This window comes from Camelina sativa, chromosome 4 (assembly GCF_030686135.1).
Source record: "Camelina sativa cultivar CO46 ecotype springtype chromosome 4, ASM3068613v1".
Taxonomy (NCBI): domain Eukaryota; kingdom Viridiplantae; phylum Streptophyta; class Magnoliopsida; order Brassicales; family Brassicaceae; genus Camelina; species Camelina sativa.
The window spans coordinates 22,386,339-22,399,160 of NC_141883.1; the positions used below are offsets into that span (position 1 = coordinate 22,386,339).

The window sequence follows — 12,822 nt, forward strand, 5'->3', positions numbered from 1 at the left end:
AAAAAAAAAAAAACACTCAAATATATATGTCTTCTTGAAAGTCATATTGGCATTGCTATTGATTCAGAATCCGACTTGCCATCATGTCAAAGGCGTGCACATCCCTTCAAGAACAAACCGTCCAGAAGCATCCACCACTTCTTGGTCAAATCGCTTCCATTTTATATACATAAGTCCACCAACAACGGCGATCTCCGGTAAACACCATTAACAAGACTCGATATATTCTACGTGGATGTTTATATATGTTTATTGATTAGGATGGAAGCCATGATCACAACGAATTAAGAAAAAAGAAGTTTGGGGATTAGACTTATATTAGGATAAACGTATATGTATTTGTAATATATTTTGTAGTTACAACATGTTTATTTTAGTTTAAAAATGTTTATCAACTATTACGACTTTGATCTCAAGTTTCTTGACCATCAAGTTGATAATTATAATGAGAGACAAAATGTTGACTTTTTGAGAATCAATTTGTAAAATATTTAATTCTACGCCGCAAAGCTTTTCATAAAATTGCTATTCTGATTATGGTTAAAAACGGTAATTTACTATGATTAGTCACAGATTAAGATTTTCCTTAATCTTATCCCCCATTTCACGGGTTGTAATTTCTCCTCTAATTTAATGCATCAAATTTTAAACGGTATGAACTTTAGTCTATAGCAAAAAAGCTCCATTTGTTTGTTCGGCCAGCAGAACTATATAGAACAATTTATAGAATCTGTATTATTTTATGTAACCGCGACCTTTGGCAAACGCAAAAGGACTATACCACTTGACAATTACCGAACAATTAAATACGATATTATAATTTGATATTCCGGTTCAGTAACGATTACCGGTTTTAGATTCGGGCCGGACCGGGCCGTATCTGAATACAGAGAACACTTTCCTTCATGAGGATCGTTTCGTGCCGTCGCTGCGATCTGACCAAAAAAGAAAATTAAAGGTTGTTACGATTCGATTCCATCGTCGCTCTCTCTCTCTGCTCCCATTTGTGATTTGTCAAACCCTTTTCTCTCTCGAAGTGCTGTCATGGTGCTTCCTCTCTTCCGGCGTGCTGCGATCACCCGCACTTCCTCGCTTCTCAGAGCTCGTCTTTTTGCTCCTGCCTCCGGATTCCATACTCGGTACGCTTATTCTGCTCACGCGTCTTCTCTCTCTCTCCCTCGTCCCGCCTAAGTTTTGATGTTGCTCTTCCTTGTGCGATCCTTGGCTATTTGATAAGCGACCTGGTCCTCCAGTTGAATTTCAATTTTTTTGTTTTCTCGTTTTTGAGCAATCCGCCATTGACTTCGAAGTTCTGATTGCGTATTGTATAGTGCTGTTTGGTAGTTTAATTTTGGACGATATCAATTTGATTGATTTTGCTGGAACCAATCAAACTAGTTTGTTTTCTGAAATGGCATTACGATGTTTATCCTGTCTAGTTTGTCAGATGAAATTTCCATTTTATGTTACTCGCATTGAAGAGGAAGTGAGTGTCCTTCGAGTATCTGTTAATTCCAATATCTTTAGCTAGATAATCTTCTAGGTTGTTCAGTATTGGCACCAACTGGCTGCCAAGTTTCTGAAAATTATGGAAGATGAATTTCCCATCCTGTTTAACTGGCATTGTGGTTCTTAACACTGATGCAAGTAATCAGCCTAGTCGTATTTCTTCTAGCAGTTCGATCAACCTGCCTTTTGTTATCGACTTGTCGTTTAGTAGATTGCAACGAGAAGCACCTGATAGATGTTGGATTATAAGCTCCCAGAATGTATGAATGAATTTCGCAAACGAAAAAGAAAGAATATAGGAGTGTAATTTCTCTGCTTTATTTGCTGTTTTGCGTGGCAGTCGTTATATCTCAGTTCATTCATAGAACCGAAGTTGGTGTGATTTATTTAGCTATCCAATAAATTTGACCATGAACTTTCTGATACAGCTTTTCTAATGGACTATACCACTTGGACGACAAGATTGGTAGCAGTAACGGTGTGAGGTATGTTTTCCATACACAAATCTTGGTAGTTTAACATGGTTGCAGAAAAGTTTTACCTATATTGTTGTAAAATCAATATTTAGTTAAGAACAGCATTAACAGTCTACTCCAGTTCCTGTTTCATCATTTCCTCTAGGTTTGGTTCTATCCCGTAGATTTTTCCTTTAAGATCTCTCTTTTTTTGTTTGACGAGTTTTTTAATACAATGATGACTTCCCCTTACCTTGCAAATTGAGGGCAATATTTTATTCATATAGAAACCAGTGTGATCGTAGGCACTCAATGGTTATATTTAAATTGAAATTAAGATGGTTATTGGTTATGTAATTCATTTCATGTGTGTTATCCGTTGCTCACTAGTATCCACTGAGCTCGTTTTCCTTTCTTTTTTTTGGGGAATAATTTAGGGGAATAGGTGTTTGTCCTTTTTCAGATTTTCTCTGTTCTAAATTTTCAGGTCGGCCTCCATAGACATGATTACAAGAATGGATGATAGGCCTCCAAAGCCAATTGTAAGTTCAAAAGTTAGTACTGTTTTTTTTAATTGACTTTCATTTATCCCTTTATCTCACATACATTGTTTTCTTTGTAGTTGCGATTTGGCGTGCAAAACTTTTCATCAACAGGTATTCATAGATTGTTATGTCATCTTATGGAATAACGATCTTCATAAAATGAATCTACAAAGCAATTCCATACTAGAATAACTAAGCAGTTGATTTATGGGACTTTCATCTGATAAATTAACCTGCTGACAGTTGTAAAATTGTATTAGCCATAAAAGTTACCAAGACAAAAATATTAAGTGGGTGATAAGAATAATTGATGGCAACTTTCGCTTATCTTATAGGAAATTGGTTGATGCAGGTGCAAAAAAATTCCCATAGCACTATTTTCTCTGATGTTTTTGCTTCCATCATACTCTTATATATAGCGACTGGAGATGCAACCGAATATACAAAATTGTTCCAGTAATTCATTTTTTTTTGGGTTGTAGGATCCACAACACAGATGGTTCTTGCAATGCCAGCGTTGTCTCCCACGATGGTAGGAAATTGGACTTCAATATTGTAAAATAAAATTAGCCTCCATGCAAGATGTCATTGTTTTATGTGTTTTTGGGGTTTTGCAGAGTCATGGAAATGTTGTGAAATGGATGAAGAAAGAAGGTGACAAGGTGTGTTATTTCTAATTTCTGGTTGACAAAACTTCAGTCGACTTGTATGATGTTATTTTAGACTGATCACTATACAAGAAAGACGATAAAATTTATTATATAGCTGACAAAGAAAAAATAGAATGTGGAAGTTCAGTAACAGGTATGAATTTTGGTTCATCCTGACAGGTAGAGGTGGGTGATGTACTATGTGAGATAGAGACAGACAAAGCCACTGTAGAATTTGAGAGTCAAGAGGAAGGGTAATTCTAAAAAATCCGGTTCATGATTTATGTGTTTTGATTTATAGTTTTATTCCATTTTACCTTGGCAATTCATATGACTCATTACAAGTATATGCAAATGTCAACTGGCTTACAATGAAGCATGATCCTGTAGATTTCTAGCCAAGATTTTAGTCACTGAAGGATCAAAGGATATCCCTGTTAATGAACCGATTGCAATAATGGTAAGCACAATGGCTATCTTATTCATTTAAAGAAACCAAGTACGATCTCACAAAAGGTGATGCATGCATCGACCTACGCTCATTAGAAGTTCCTGTTTGTTTATCTAGTCTGCTTTTGGCCTCTTCATTTTCTTTTGTTTCCTGGGTTTACATCTTGGAAGAGTTAACGAATCAAAGAGATCTATGGTGTTTTGTTGTCAACATTTATTGTGGAAAAAATAACTCCAATCCTCATGCTGTTTCTTCTTCCTAATATTACCTCATGTAATACTGAGTTTTCACGTCATGTCCCCTACATGATATTTGGTAGGGTTTAGGGTGTACTGTATAGAGTTTAGGGTTTGGTCAACATATTTGCTTCATAAGTTTGATGGATACGAGTTTAACCTTAACTATATAATTGTAACCAAGGTTGAGGAGGAAGATGACATTCAAAACGTTCCTGCCACAGTAGAGGGTGGACAAGTTGGTAAAGAGGAAACATCAGCTCATCAAGAGATGAAACCTGACGAAAGCACACAACAAAAAAGTTCCATTCAGCCCGCATCAGATCTTCCTCCACATGTCGTCTTAGAAATGCCAGCGCTTTCTCCTACAATGGTATGAGATTCCATATTTTGTGCTAGCTTTTTGGAAGAGAAGGCATCCACTTGTATCCTGAGACCCTGAATCATTTATTTGTCAATTGATGTGCAGAACCAAGGTAACATTGCGAAATGGTGGAAAAAAGAGGGTGACAAGGTTAGTTTCTGGTGATCCAAGTCTGAAGAGTAGATTTGCATTGTAGTTTCCACCACACGGAATCTGGTGTTTATGCACTTGCGGACTTGCCTTGATTCTTCTTATTTCCTTGTCAACAGATTGAAGTGGGTGATGTCATAGGTGAGATCGAGACTGACAAAGCTACTCTGGAATTTGAATGCCTTGAAGAGGGGTATACTAAAAATTCTGTTGTCTTATTCTTATTAGCAATCACTTGGAGCATAAACAATATTTATATTTCTAGGCAATCTGTTGATGCTCATTCTATATAGCATTCATAATCTGTGGATATCACTTCTTTTTGTTTGGATTAAGTGATAGTGTTTACTGATTTAAAGATTGATTACATACTTCTTAGATTCGATATGAGTAGGGGGTTCTTCAATAAAAAAAGATTTACCTGGACTGCTACATTAGTATTCTGATGAATGATCTTATAGTAAAAGATTGTATGACTTGATGGATGACTTTTGGTGTAGGTACTTGGCTAAAATTCTACTTCCTGAAGGTTCCAAGGATGTGGCGGTCGGAAAGCCGATTGCCCTTATAGTAAGTCTTTTAGTTCAAAAGTACACTGACTTAATTCTTGATGCCAGAAAATTGTTTTACTACTGGTTATTTAATCCATTTGTTAGCCGGTAATGCCTTTTGTGTATAAGTTGGTCGGCACTCTTCTAGTTAAATCTACGTTATATTGCCTGAAGTAAAGGTTATGCCTGCACAAAAAATCTTTGAAAATGCAATTGCTTGCAGATTGAGGGATATTAGATACTAATCCTTTTTCTTTGTAGGTTGAAGATGCTGAAAGTATTGAAGCCATCAAGTCTTCTTCCACAGGTGGTTCTGATGTTGAGACAGTTAAAGAAGTCCCTCACAGTGTCGTAGATAAACCTACAGGGAGGAAAGCAGGTTTCACAAAGATCAGTCCTGCTGCAAAGCTATTAATTTTAGAACATGGATTGGAGGCATCATCAATCGAGGCATCGGGTCCCTACGGTACCTTACTGAAATCAGACGTTGTGGCCGCAATTGCTTCTGGCAAAGCTTCTAAATTATCTGCATCTACGAAAAAGAAACAACCATCAAAGGAGACCTTGTCCAAATCCTCCTCTACATCAAAGTCTTCTGTAACTCAGTCAGATAATTATGAAGATTTTCCCAATAGTCAAATTCGCAAGGTAGTTGAAATATTTAGCTCTCTATGTGGAATGATAAATATTTCCTGTTGAAGCATTCTTCCTTATGGGGAGCATACTTTCTGCATTGATTATTGCTGCTATGATCATAATGATATCTTGTCTTCTGTTTGACCTTTTCCACTTGGCAGATTATAGCAAAACGTTTATTGGAATCAAAACAGAAGATACCCCATTTATATTTACAATCAGGTTGGTGATTCACAACCTTTGTATTTTCCTTGTGTATTTATTTGCTGTTTTAAGCATCTGCTTGTGTCTGCAGATGTAGTATTGGATCCTCTTCTTGCATTTAGAAAAGAACTTCAAGGTTTGTAGACTACATCCTTATCCCACACATCCTGGTAGTTGTTAACAACCTAGAGGCTCAGAGTGAATTGTGCTTTCATGATCTACAGAAAACCATGGTGTTAAAGTGTCTGTCAATGACATAGTTATCAAAGCAGTGGCAGTCGCACTGAGGAATGTACGACAAGCTAATGGTGAGAAATTATTTTTTCCTCGTAAATGATTCAGTTACAAAGAAATAAACCATGGTTTGTTCCCATCCCTAGTTATGAGCTAGATTAAAACCTCAGTTCGTCCTCTTTAAGGAAATTCAGCTCCCATGTTGGATTTTAATTGCAATGCCTTTTGCCCCCATTGAGAGTAATTAGTAAAGATGTTTTGAAAATGTAATACAGTGACATTCAATATGACTGATAATGCATGTTAGACTCGGTTTTAGTCTTTACGAGTAGGATATTTTCAGTTTGAGTTTGATGTAATGATTTGTAGATTGCAATCATGTGGTTGGTTTTTCTCTTTTGCTTGCTCAAGCTTTTGTTACGGTTGCTTAAAGTTCTCTTTCTCAATTACTGGCAGCTTTCTGGGATGCTGAGAAAGGAGATATTGTTATGTGTGACAGTGTTGACATATCCATTGCCGTTGCAACTGAGAAGGTACACTTGTCTGTTGGATTTTCTGATTACGTCAACAGTGTATCCCTCATCATCTTGGCATGTGTTGCAGGGCTTAATGACTCCAATTATCAAGAATGCAGACCAGAAATCTATTTCTGCTATATCCTTAGAGGTAATTCTTATTCTCTCTGACGTTTGACCAATATGGCAGGCTATAGAGGCTCACTTGTTTGATCAGTTCTAACCATATCTCATGTGCAGAAATATCGATAGTTATATTAATTTTGGTTTTTCAATTGATTTGCGGTGCAGGTTAAGGAGTTGGCACAAAAGGCGCGGTCTGGAAAGCTTGCTCCTCATGAGTTCCAAGGAGGGACATTCAGGTAATCATTGTTTGAAGTTATTAAGCATCGCCTGGAATTATCAGTTACGTGAAACTTTCCTTACTTACCAAGAAAACCATACTTTATTGTTTACCAGCATTTCAAATCTAGGAATGTATCCTGTGGATCATTTCTGCGCAATCATTAACCCCCCTCAGGTAATCATAGCCTTGACAATGCTCCCTGAATTACAGATTGAAGATTAGTTATGCTGTTTGTAATTTGTGTGGTGGAATATTTAGTTTAGGCTCTATAGAGACGCATATGTGAATTTGGATAATAAACTCCAGGGCCGTCAATTGTCTTGCAGGCTGGAATTCTAGCAATTGGTAGAGGAAATAAAGTGGTTGAGCCGGTTATGGGAATAGACGGTGAGATAGTAACGTCCTTTTGAATATTCAACTGTAGAACACACCAATCTGACGAGTGTATGACAAGTTTTTGTCATTGTTTCAGGAATTGAGAAGCCTGCGGTTGTAACGAAGATGAATGTAACGCTATCCGCCGATCATCGGATCTTTGATGGACAAGTTGGAGGTAATGTAACATCCAGTAGTTTCTACTGCTATCATTCACTTTATGTATTCTTTGTTACTAATTGCTTTTGGGAAACCGGTTTCGTTTCAGCTTCTTTTCTGTCTGAATTGCGTTCAAACTTTGAGGATATTCGGAGACTTCTTCTGTGAGAAGGTTCAACTGTTTATCAAATGGATCTTGGATTGCTACATAATAAACCTTGGAGTTGGAACCAACCCACGTGCACATCCAGAACTAGAACTGCTGTTAATGAGCTCTGATTACATGTTTCATTTTTTTTTTCTATTTGGTTCCTACAACCAAAATTTGGTTTTGGTTTACAATCCGTCCTACAGATTGGTTTACAATTCTTCCTGAGGTATTTTTTGTTTGTCCCAGTCTCCTGAAAAAATAAATAACTTGAGCTGTCAAAAACAAAACAGGTTAAATGATCAAGTCCTTTTTACCTCTCGTATCATTGTCATGGCCTCATGGGTTTAAAGTTGAGCCTATTTTTATTTGTGAAATCTTGTTTTGGAGCCTTAACTTAAGAAACCATAACCATTACAAAACTTAAATATTGAAATACCGGTCAAGTATCAACAGATAACAAACTTTGTATCCAAAAAGTAGGATATAAATTCCAAATTCTGTATTATGTAGCATTATGAATTTGATAGTTCAAGTTATCCTACAAAAAAGAAGAATTCAGAGAGATTTTAGATTAATATTCTGTAGTAATGTGTTGCATATAGGGTTGTAGTTTGTATTTCTAAAATGTTTTAGGATATAAAAGAAATTTCAAAACGTAAAACAACAAAATCTATATATATATATATATATATATATCTTGGGACAACAAGAGAAAAAAGTATAAATGGGTTGCTAAAGCTGTAATATTCAAAACATCGGCCGGAGAAGAAAAAGATGAGCGGCTTCGCGGTTTCAAAACCGGAGCAGAGTCATCATCGCCTCTTCGATATCGCAAAGACGGCCATAATCAACATATTCGCACATCCTTATACCACTGTATCTAACACTAACAATCCCTCTTCCTCTCAATCCTTTTCCTTTACAAAGTCTCAACCTTTATGTCTCTCTCTCTCTCCGTGTTTTTTTAGGTTTGCGAGTTGCACTGTGGCGAAGCTCCTGACACCGACAAGTGGGAAGCTGCTCCGATTGGTCACTACTTCGGAATTGGTATAGTTACCATCCTTTTTAACTTATATACTCAGTGTTAGATACTGTATAATATATCAGTACGGCTGAGTGATGGGTTTGCTTTAGCTACATCGTCTTCTGGGATTTCTTCTGTACGAGAAGCTTGGGAGAGTCAGAGGAAGAATTACGATGTGGAATTCTTTGAAGCTGATCCTTCCAAGGTTAGGCCTGCTTTGTTAATTTTCTTTTATTCCATGTGTATCAGCTAAATTTAAGTAATCTGGAGCTCATTTTTTAGTTTTTGCTTCACTGGTGTTACAGGACGATCTTGAAATACATCTACAGAAGAAATTGGGGCAGGCTGATTTAGTTTCCTGTTGGCGCCATTTGCAGGTTTGAGATTTTGTTGTTTGTTATCTCTGTGCCTATGGAATGTAGAATAGCAAGAATGAGATGGTCTAAAGTCCTTAAGTAAATCTTCTACTCTGTAGTTATGCTTTGAAACTGAGGAGAGTGCGAGAAGACTCCTAACTAATGTAGCATGTTTACTGAAACCTGGGGGTTATTTTTTCGGTATTACTCCTGACTCGTCCACTATATGGTAATGAGGTTTTTCTATCTATTGTGTCTTAACGTTGAATGCCTGTTGTGCCCTTCTTCTTTCCTTGTTAATCTCTCTTTTCCAAATGAATCTTGCGCCAGTTTGTGTACTGAATGTATTAGAGAAGATTGTCTTCTTGCATATAACTTTTCCATTATTAGAGAAGATTGCCTTGTTTACATTTGCGTTTCACTTTCCCTTTCATTTCACTCTACTGGTGTATGAAACTTATCACAAAAGACCTGCCACCGAGTTTGATGTGTGTATTATCAAGTGTATGTTTAGAATTAAATTATGCATAAGAAATCATCTCAATTGATTGCAAGGGTCTATGTTTGTCTTTTGAGTACCTATATTGTGTGGAACTGTTTTAGAATGGGTAATTTTTAATTGTTCTAATGTTTCCTGTCGATTGATAATAAGATTTTCAGTTCATCAAGTTCAACATTTGACTGCCTATATATTTTGTTCAGTTGGACTGCGCTCCTTAACATTCTCGTCAAACAGGGCAAAATACCAGAAAAATGTGGAAGCATACCACAACAGGAGCGGTACAAAGCCTAATGTTTTTCCCAACTACATTCGGTCTGAAAGTTACGTGATCACTTTCGAATTGGAGGAAGAAAAGTGAGCATTCTTTTTTTCTGAGAAAACTTCATTTTGCCATATAGTTCCTTTTCTGAACTTAGGCTTTTTGCCTTCTTTAAGATTTCCGCTGTTTGGAAAGAGGTACCAGCTGAAATTTTCTGGTGAGAATGCTTCTGAAGACCATTGCTTGGTTCACTTCCCAAGCTTAATCAGGTGGGTTCTCGTGCACTATGATATCACCTATTTGTTCAGCAAAACGTAACACTAATTGGATGATATGGCATTACCACATCAACAATGTGCACTTGTTTACCTTGGGGCTTCTTATTATTCTTAAACACCTAAAGTTAATTAGATCTTTATTGCACTCGTGACATTGCTTCTAGTTCAGCTACAAATGACGTCAAATCTGTACATATCATTCGATTCACAATCTTCTTTTTTCTTTTCTTTTTTTTTGGTATCTTTTATTCAGGTTAGCAAGGGAGGCTGGCCTTGAGTATGTGGAGATTCAAAGTTTAACAGATTTCTATGATGATAACAGGTTAGAAAGTCTTACATATAGTGTGGCTTCTTTCTAAGGCTGTAGTACATTGCTTATTCTGTTCATTATCAGAGCCCACACTGGAAGTTTGCTGATGAACGCTGGCCCGAACTTAGTTGACCCTAGGGGAAAGCTTCTTCCACGAGCATTAGATTTGTTAGGTAATCTTGTCATCATCTTATGCCATCGTATCTTATCTAATCTCCAGTTTCGATACTTTCTTAGATACTTATCTATCCTTATTTTCACAGGGCTATATGCAACATTCATATTTCAGAAACCTGACCCAGATCTTGAACCTCCTCTAACGACCCCTGTACCTTTTGAGGTTACCAATCATGATGAGGCAAGTCCTGCTCTCTACTTCCCTATTACTTGACAAAAAGATTCTGGCTATGGCTTTAGTAGATAGACTGTATGATTAGAAAATCTATGCTTTAGTTAGTAACACAACAGTTGCCTTAATCTCCAGCTCCTTCCCCAGATTTTATTATACAATTTGGTTCATTTTAAAATCGTTCTTCACGATTGTGCAGAGAGAATTGCCGGTAAACACTGACACAAGTGCGGAAGATTCATCACAGGGACTAGGGAAGATTAGTGAACAGAAAGGAATATTGGGACCAGGCCCTGCTGATTTACGTTTCTCTGAAGCAATTTGATACCCCTTTTTCTTTATGAACATGAACTAATGCTTTGGTCATGATGTAACATTAAGTGGTTTTTAAACAACACAGATGATCACAAACACTTGTCTGGTTTTGCTACAATATCAGATCACATTATCTTTACATAATTAAAGAAAAACATTGACTCAGTTCTCCAAATGATTCCATCGATATTCAACAACAATAGCACATTGATATCCTTGCTCCATGATCTGATATGCAATGACCAACAGATTTAACTCTTGCAACACAGCTGGATTTTATTATTTTGGAAACAAGAACCGACCACTCTCCCTCAGAGAGAAAAAAATCCATTACCGTGGCAATTAACTTCAGTCGGAATCAGAGTCATGCCTCCTCTTTTTATCCTTCTTCTCTTTCTTAGGCTTCTTTCTCTCATCTGAATCACGAGTGCGTCGCTTCTCATGTCTTTCGCGTTTTTCACGCCTATCATGTCTCTCTTCCTTATCTCTCTTTGAAGGTTTCCTTTCCTCATGCCTATCTTTTTTCTGGTCCCTCTCAACATCATCCAGTCCAACTTCAACAGCTTTGACCCCTAATGTTTCTGCTGGCAAACCTGCTGGCTCTGCGTCTTCCTTCTGAGAGGATGCAAGGGTGCTGGGATCTTCCCAAGGTCGTGGTGCTCTGTACAAGGTTGCATTAAAAATGTGAGAAGAAAGACAAAAGTAAATTAACAAGTACGAATGCATGAAGCGACCAAAAACATTAACAGACTTAAAAAGTAGAGATCAACACACGGAAAAAAAAAAGAACTTACTTTGCATAGCCAAGGCCGTGAACCCACACAGCATCAGCATTCCCTGCACCCAAATCCTCTGCTGTAGAACCCCTCTTCACAAGTTCAGTAAACTCTTGCTTGTCAAGGCGATTGCCTTGTGGTCTTGTAGAGGACTTTGGTGCCAAGCCAAGAGCCTCCCTCATGGCCTGTTCCTCTTGTTCCTTAACTCTTTGAATCTCCTCTTTCATAGCATCCGTATTAGAACCCTTTTGCTTTTTATCTCTAGCATACCAGTGAAGATCTTTACCTGTTCAGTTGTTGTACGTGGAAAATGAATGTCAGTCAAAACTCCCCTAAACTTCAATCAATTTTCAAAAATTTAAAAGCAAGAAAGGATAGTAAAATCATATGATAAAATACACACAGATTCCTCACAGAGAAAAGGAGAAGGTAGTGAAGATATGAAAAGGAGTAACTTAACAATTGACTACCTAAACTACAATGAGACTGAACAGAGAAGGAAATATAAAGATGACTACTAGTACAGTGTCATAAGAAAAAAAGTACCTTTTTGCCATCTTCCAACAGGGGCTTTGATACTGTGACCCAAATAATTCTCCCTGTACTTATCAGCCTTCACTTCATCCCAACTGAATTCTGCACATTTTATAAACATATTCACAATTAGTAATACAGTCTCTCCATTATGCATAATCAATATAAGCAACTCATGTTCTTCATCTTCATTTAAAACCAAAATACCATATAGGACAACAATCAGGATCCCAATCGATTTAACTACATCTTATGAAATATTTCAGCTTCTCCCACAAATGGTTATATCCTAATCCACACCCTCAAACCCTAGATCATTCATTAAAAACCCCCAAAATCAAAATCAAATTGAATGTACATAGAAACCCTAAAATTGAAAACTTTAAATCAGATCTTGTAATTAGAAGCGAAATCCAAAACGAATGAATAATGAAAACTTACGATCTCGACCACCACGAACACCACCCCTCGTCGGATGATACATCGAAATCCCCAGAAAGTTACAACCTTTGAATTTGCGAAACTATAAAGCCTGAACTTGATGATTACGAATTTCTCAGATTCTGGTTCAATTAAAAGAAAAAAAAA

The 12,822-nt window shown here is 37.0% G+C and overlaps 3 protein-coding genes across 4 annotated transcripts; 2 read left to right on the top strand and 1 right to left on the bottom strand.

Annotated features, from left to right (window-relative positions):
• Positions 1-800: 800 nt before the first annotated feature.
• On the top strand, positions 801-7,847 carry LOC104781063 (dihydrolipoyllysine-residue acetyltransferase component 1 of pyruvate dehydrogenase complex, mitochondrial). Its single transcript, XM_010505649.3, has 23 exons — positions 801-1,139; positions 1,938-1,994; positions 2,452-2,506; positions 2,587-2,620; positions 2,992-3,041; positions 3,127-3,171; positions 3,340-3,413; positions 3,550-3,619; positions 4,031-4,219; positions 4,316-4,360; positions 4,480-4,553; positions 4,861-4,930; positions 5,173-5,559; positions 5,709-5,769; positions 5,843-5,887; positions 5,976-6,059; positions 6,442-6,518; positions 6,589-6,651; positions 6,792-6,862; positions 6,960-7,020; positions 7,173-7,233; positions 7,319-7,399; positions 7,490-7,847. Exons 1-23 carry the CDS (start codon positions 1,045-1,047, stop codon positions 7,546-7,548), a joined length of 1,908 nt encoding a protein of 635 aa, XP_010503951.2. The 5' UTR covers positions 801-1,044; the 3' UTR covers positions 7,549-7,847.
• A 393-nt stretch (positions 7,848-8,240) lies between these two features.
• On the top strand, positions 8,241-11,089 carry LOC104781065 (mRNA cap guanine-N(7) methyltransferase 2-like). 2 transcript variants are annotated; one of them, XR_015597445.1, is made up of 11 exons: positions 8,241-8,407; positions 8,500-8,578; positions 8,666-8,760; positions 8,861-8,932; positions 9,031-9,140; positions 9,614-9,767; positions 9,849-9,941; positions 10,204-10,272; positions 10,345-10,433; positions 10,524-10,618; positions 10,809-11,089. XR_015597445.1 is itself a non-coding variant. In XM_010505650.3 (11 exons), the coding sequence occupies exons 1-11, from the start codon at positions 8,306-8,308 to the stop codon at positions 10,932-10,934; spliced, it is 1,050 nt and encodes a 349-aa protein (XP_010503952.1). In that variant the 5' UTR covers positions 8,241-8,305; the 3' UTR covers positions 10,935-11,089. The 2 variants fall into 2 exon arrangements, 1 of the variants encoding a protein (XP_010503952.1); XM_010505650.3 differs by having other exon boundaries at positions 9,648-9,767.
• Positions 10,941-12,814, bottom strand: LOC104781066 (uncharacterized). The gene is made up of 4 exons (XM_010505651.3): positions 12,676-12,814; positions 12,247-12,336; positions 11,719-11,986; positions 10,941-11,585 (listed from the first exon to the last, which is right to left on the bottom strand). Exons 1-4 carry the CDS (start codon positions 12,716-12,718, stop codon positions 11,273-11,275), a joined length of 714 nt encoding a protein of 237 aa, XP_010503953.1. The 5' UTR covers positions 12,719-12,814; the 3' UTR covers positions 10,941-11,272.
• Between the last annotated feature and the right edge of the window lie 8 nt (positions 12,815-12,822).

What these genes read in the sequence shown, in the direction of transcription:
- LOC104781065 (XM_010505650.3), top strand. Translation starts at nt 8,306, where the DNA reads ATGAGCGGCTTCGCGGTTTCAAAACCGGAGCAGAGTCATCATCGCCTC. An exon ending in TTCGAATTGGAGGAAGAAAA is followed by an intron (nt 9,768 to 9,848) that starts GTGAGCATTCTT and finishes GCCTTCTTTAAG; the next exon opens with ATTTCCGCTGTTTGGAAAGA. An exon ending in CACTTCCCAAGCTTAATCAG is followed by an intron (nt 9,942 to 10,203) that starts GTGGGTTCTCGT and finishes TCTTTTATTCAG; the next exon opens with GTTAGCAAGGGAGGCTGGCC.
- LOC104781063 (XM_010505649.3), top strand. Translation starts at nt 1,045, where the DNA reads ATGGTGCTTCCTCTCTTCCGGCGTGCTGCGATCACCCGCACTTCCTCG. An exon ending in GCCTCCGGATTCCATACTCG is followed by an intron (nt 1,140 to 1,937) that starts GTACGCTTATTC and finishes TTTCTGATACAG; the next exon opens with CTTTTCTAATGGACTATACC. An exon ending in TTCCAAGGAGGGACATTCAG is followed by an intron (nt 6,863 to 6,959) that starts GTAATCATTGTT and finishes ATTGTTTACCAG; the next exon opens with CATTTCAAATCTAGGAATGT.
- LOC104781066 (XM_010505651.3), bottom strand. Translation starts at nt 12,718, where the DNA reads ATGTATCATCCGACGAGGGGTGGTGTTCGTGGTGGTCGAGATC. An exon ending in TGTTCGTGGTGGTCGAGATC is followed by an intron (nt 12,337 to 12,675) that starts GTAAGTTTTCAT and finishes TAAAATGTGCAG; the next exon opens with AATTCAGTTGGGATGAAGTG. An exon ending in CACGGCCTTGGCTATGCAAA is followed by an intron (nt 11,586 to 11,718) that starts GTAAGTTCTTTT and finishes AACCTTGTACAG; the next exon opens with AGCACCACGACCTTGGGAAG.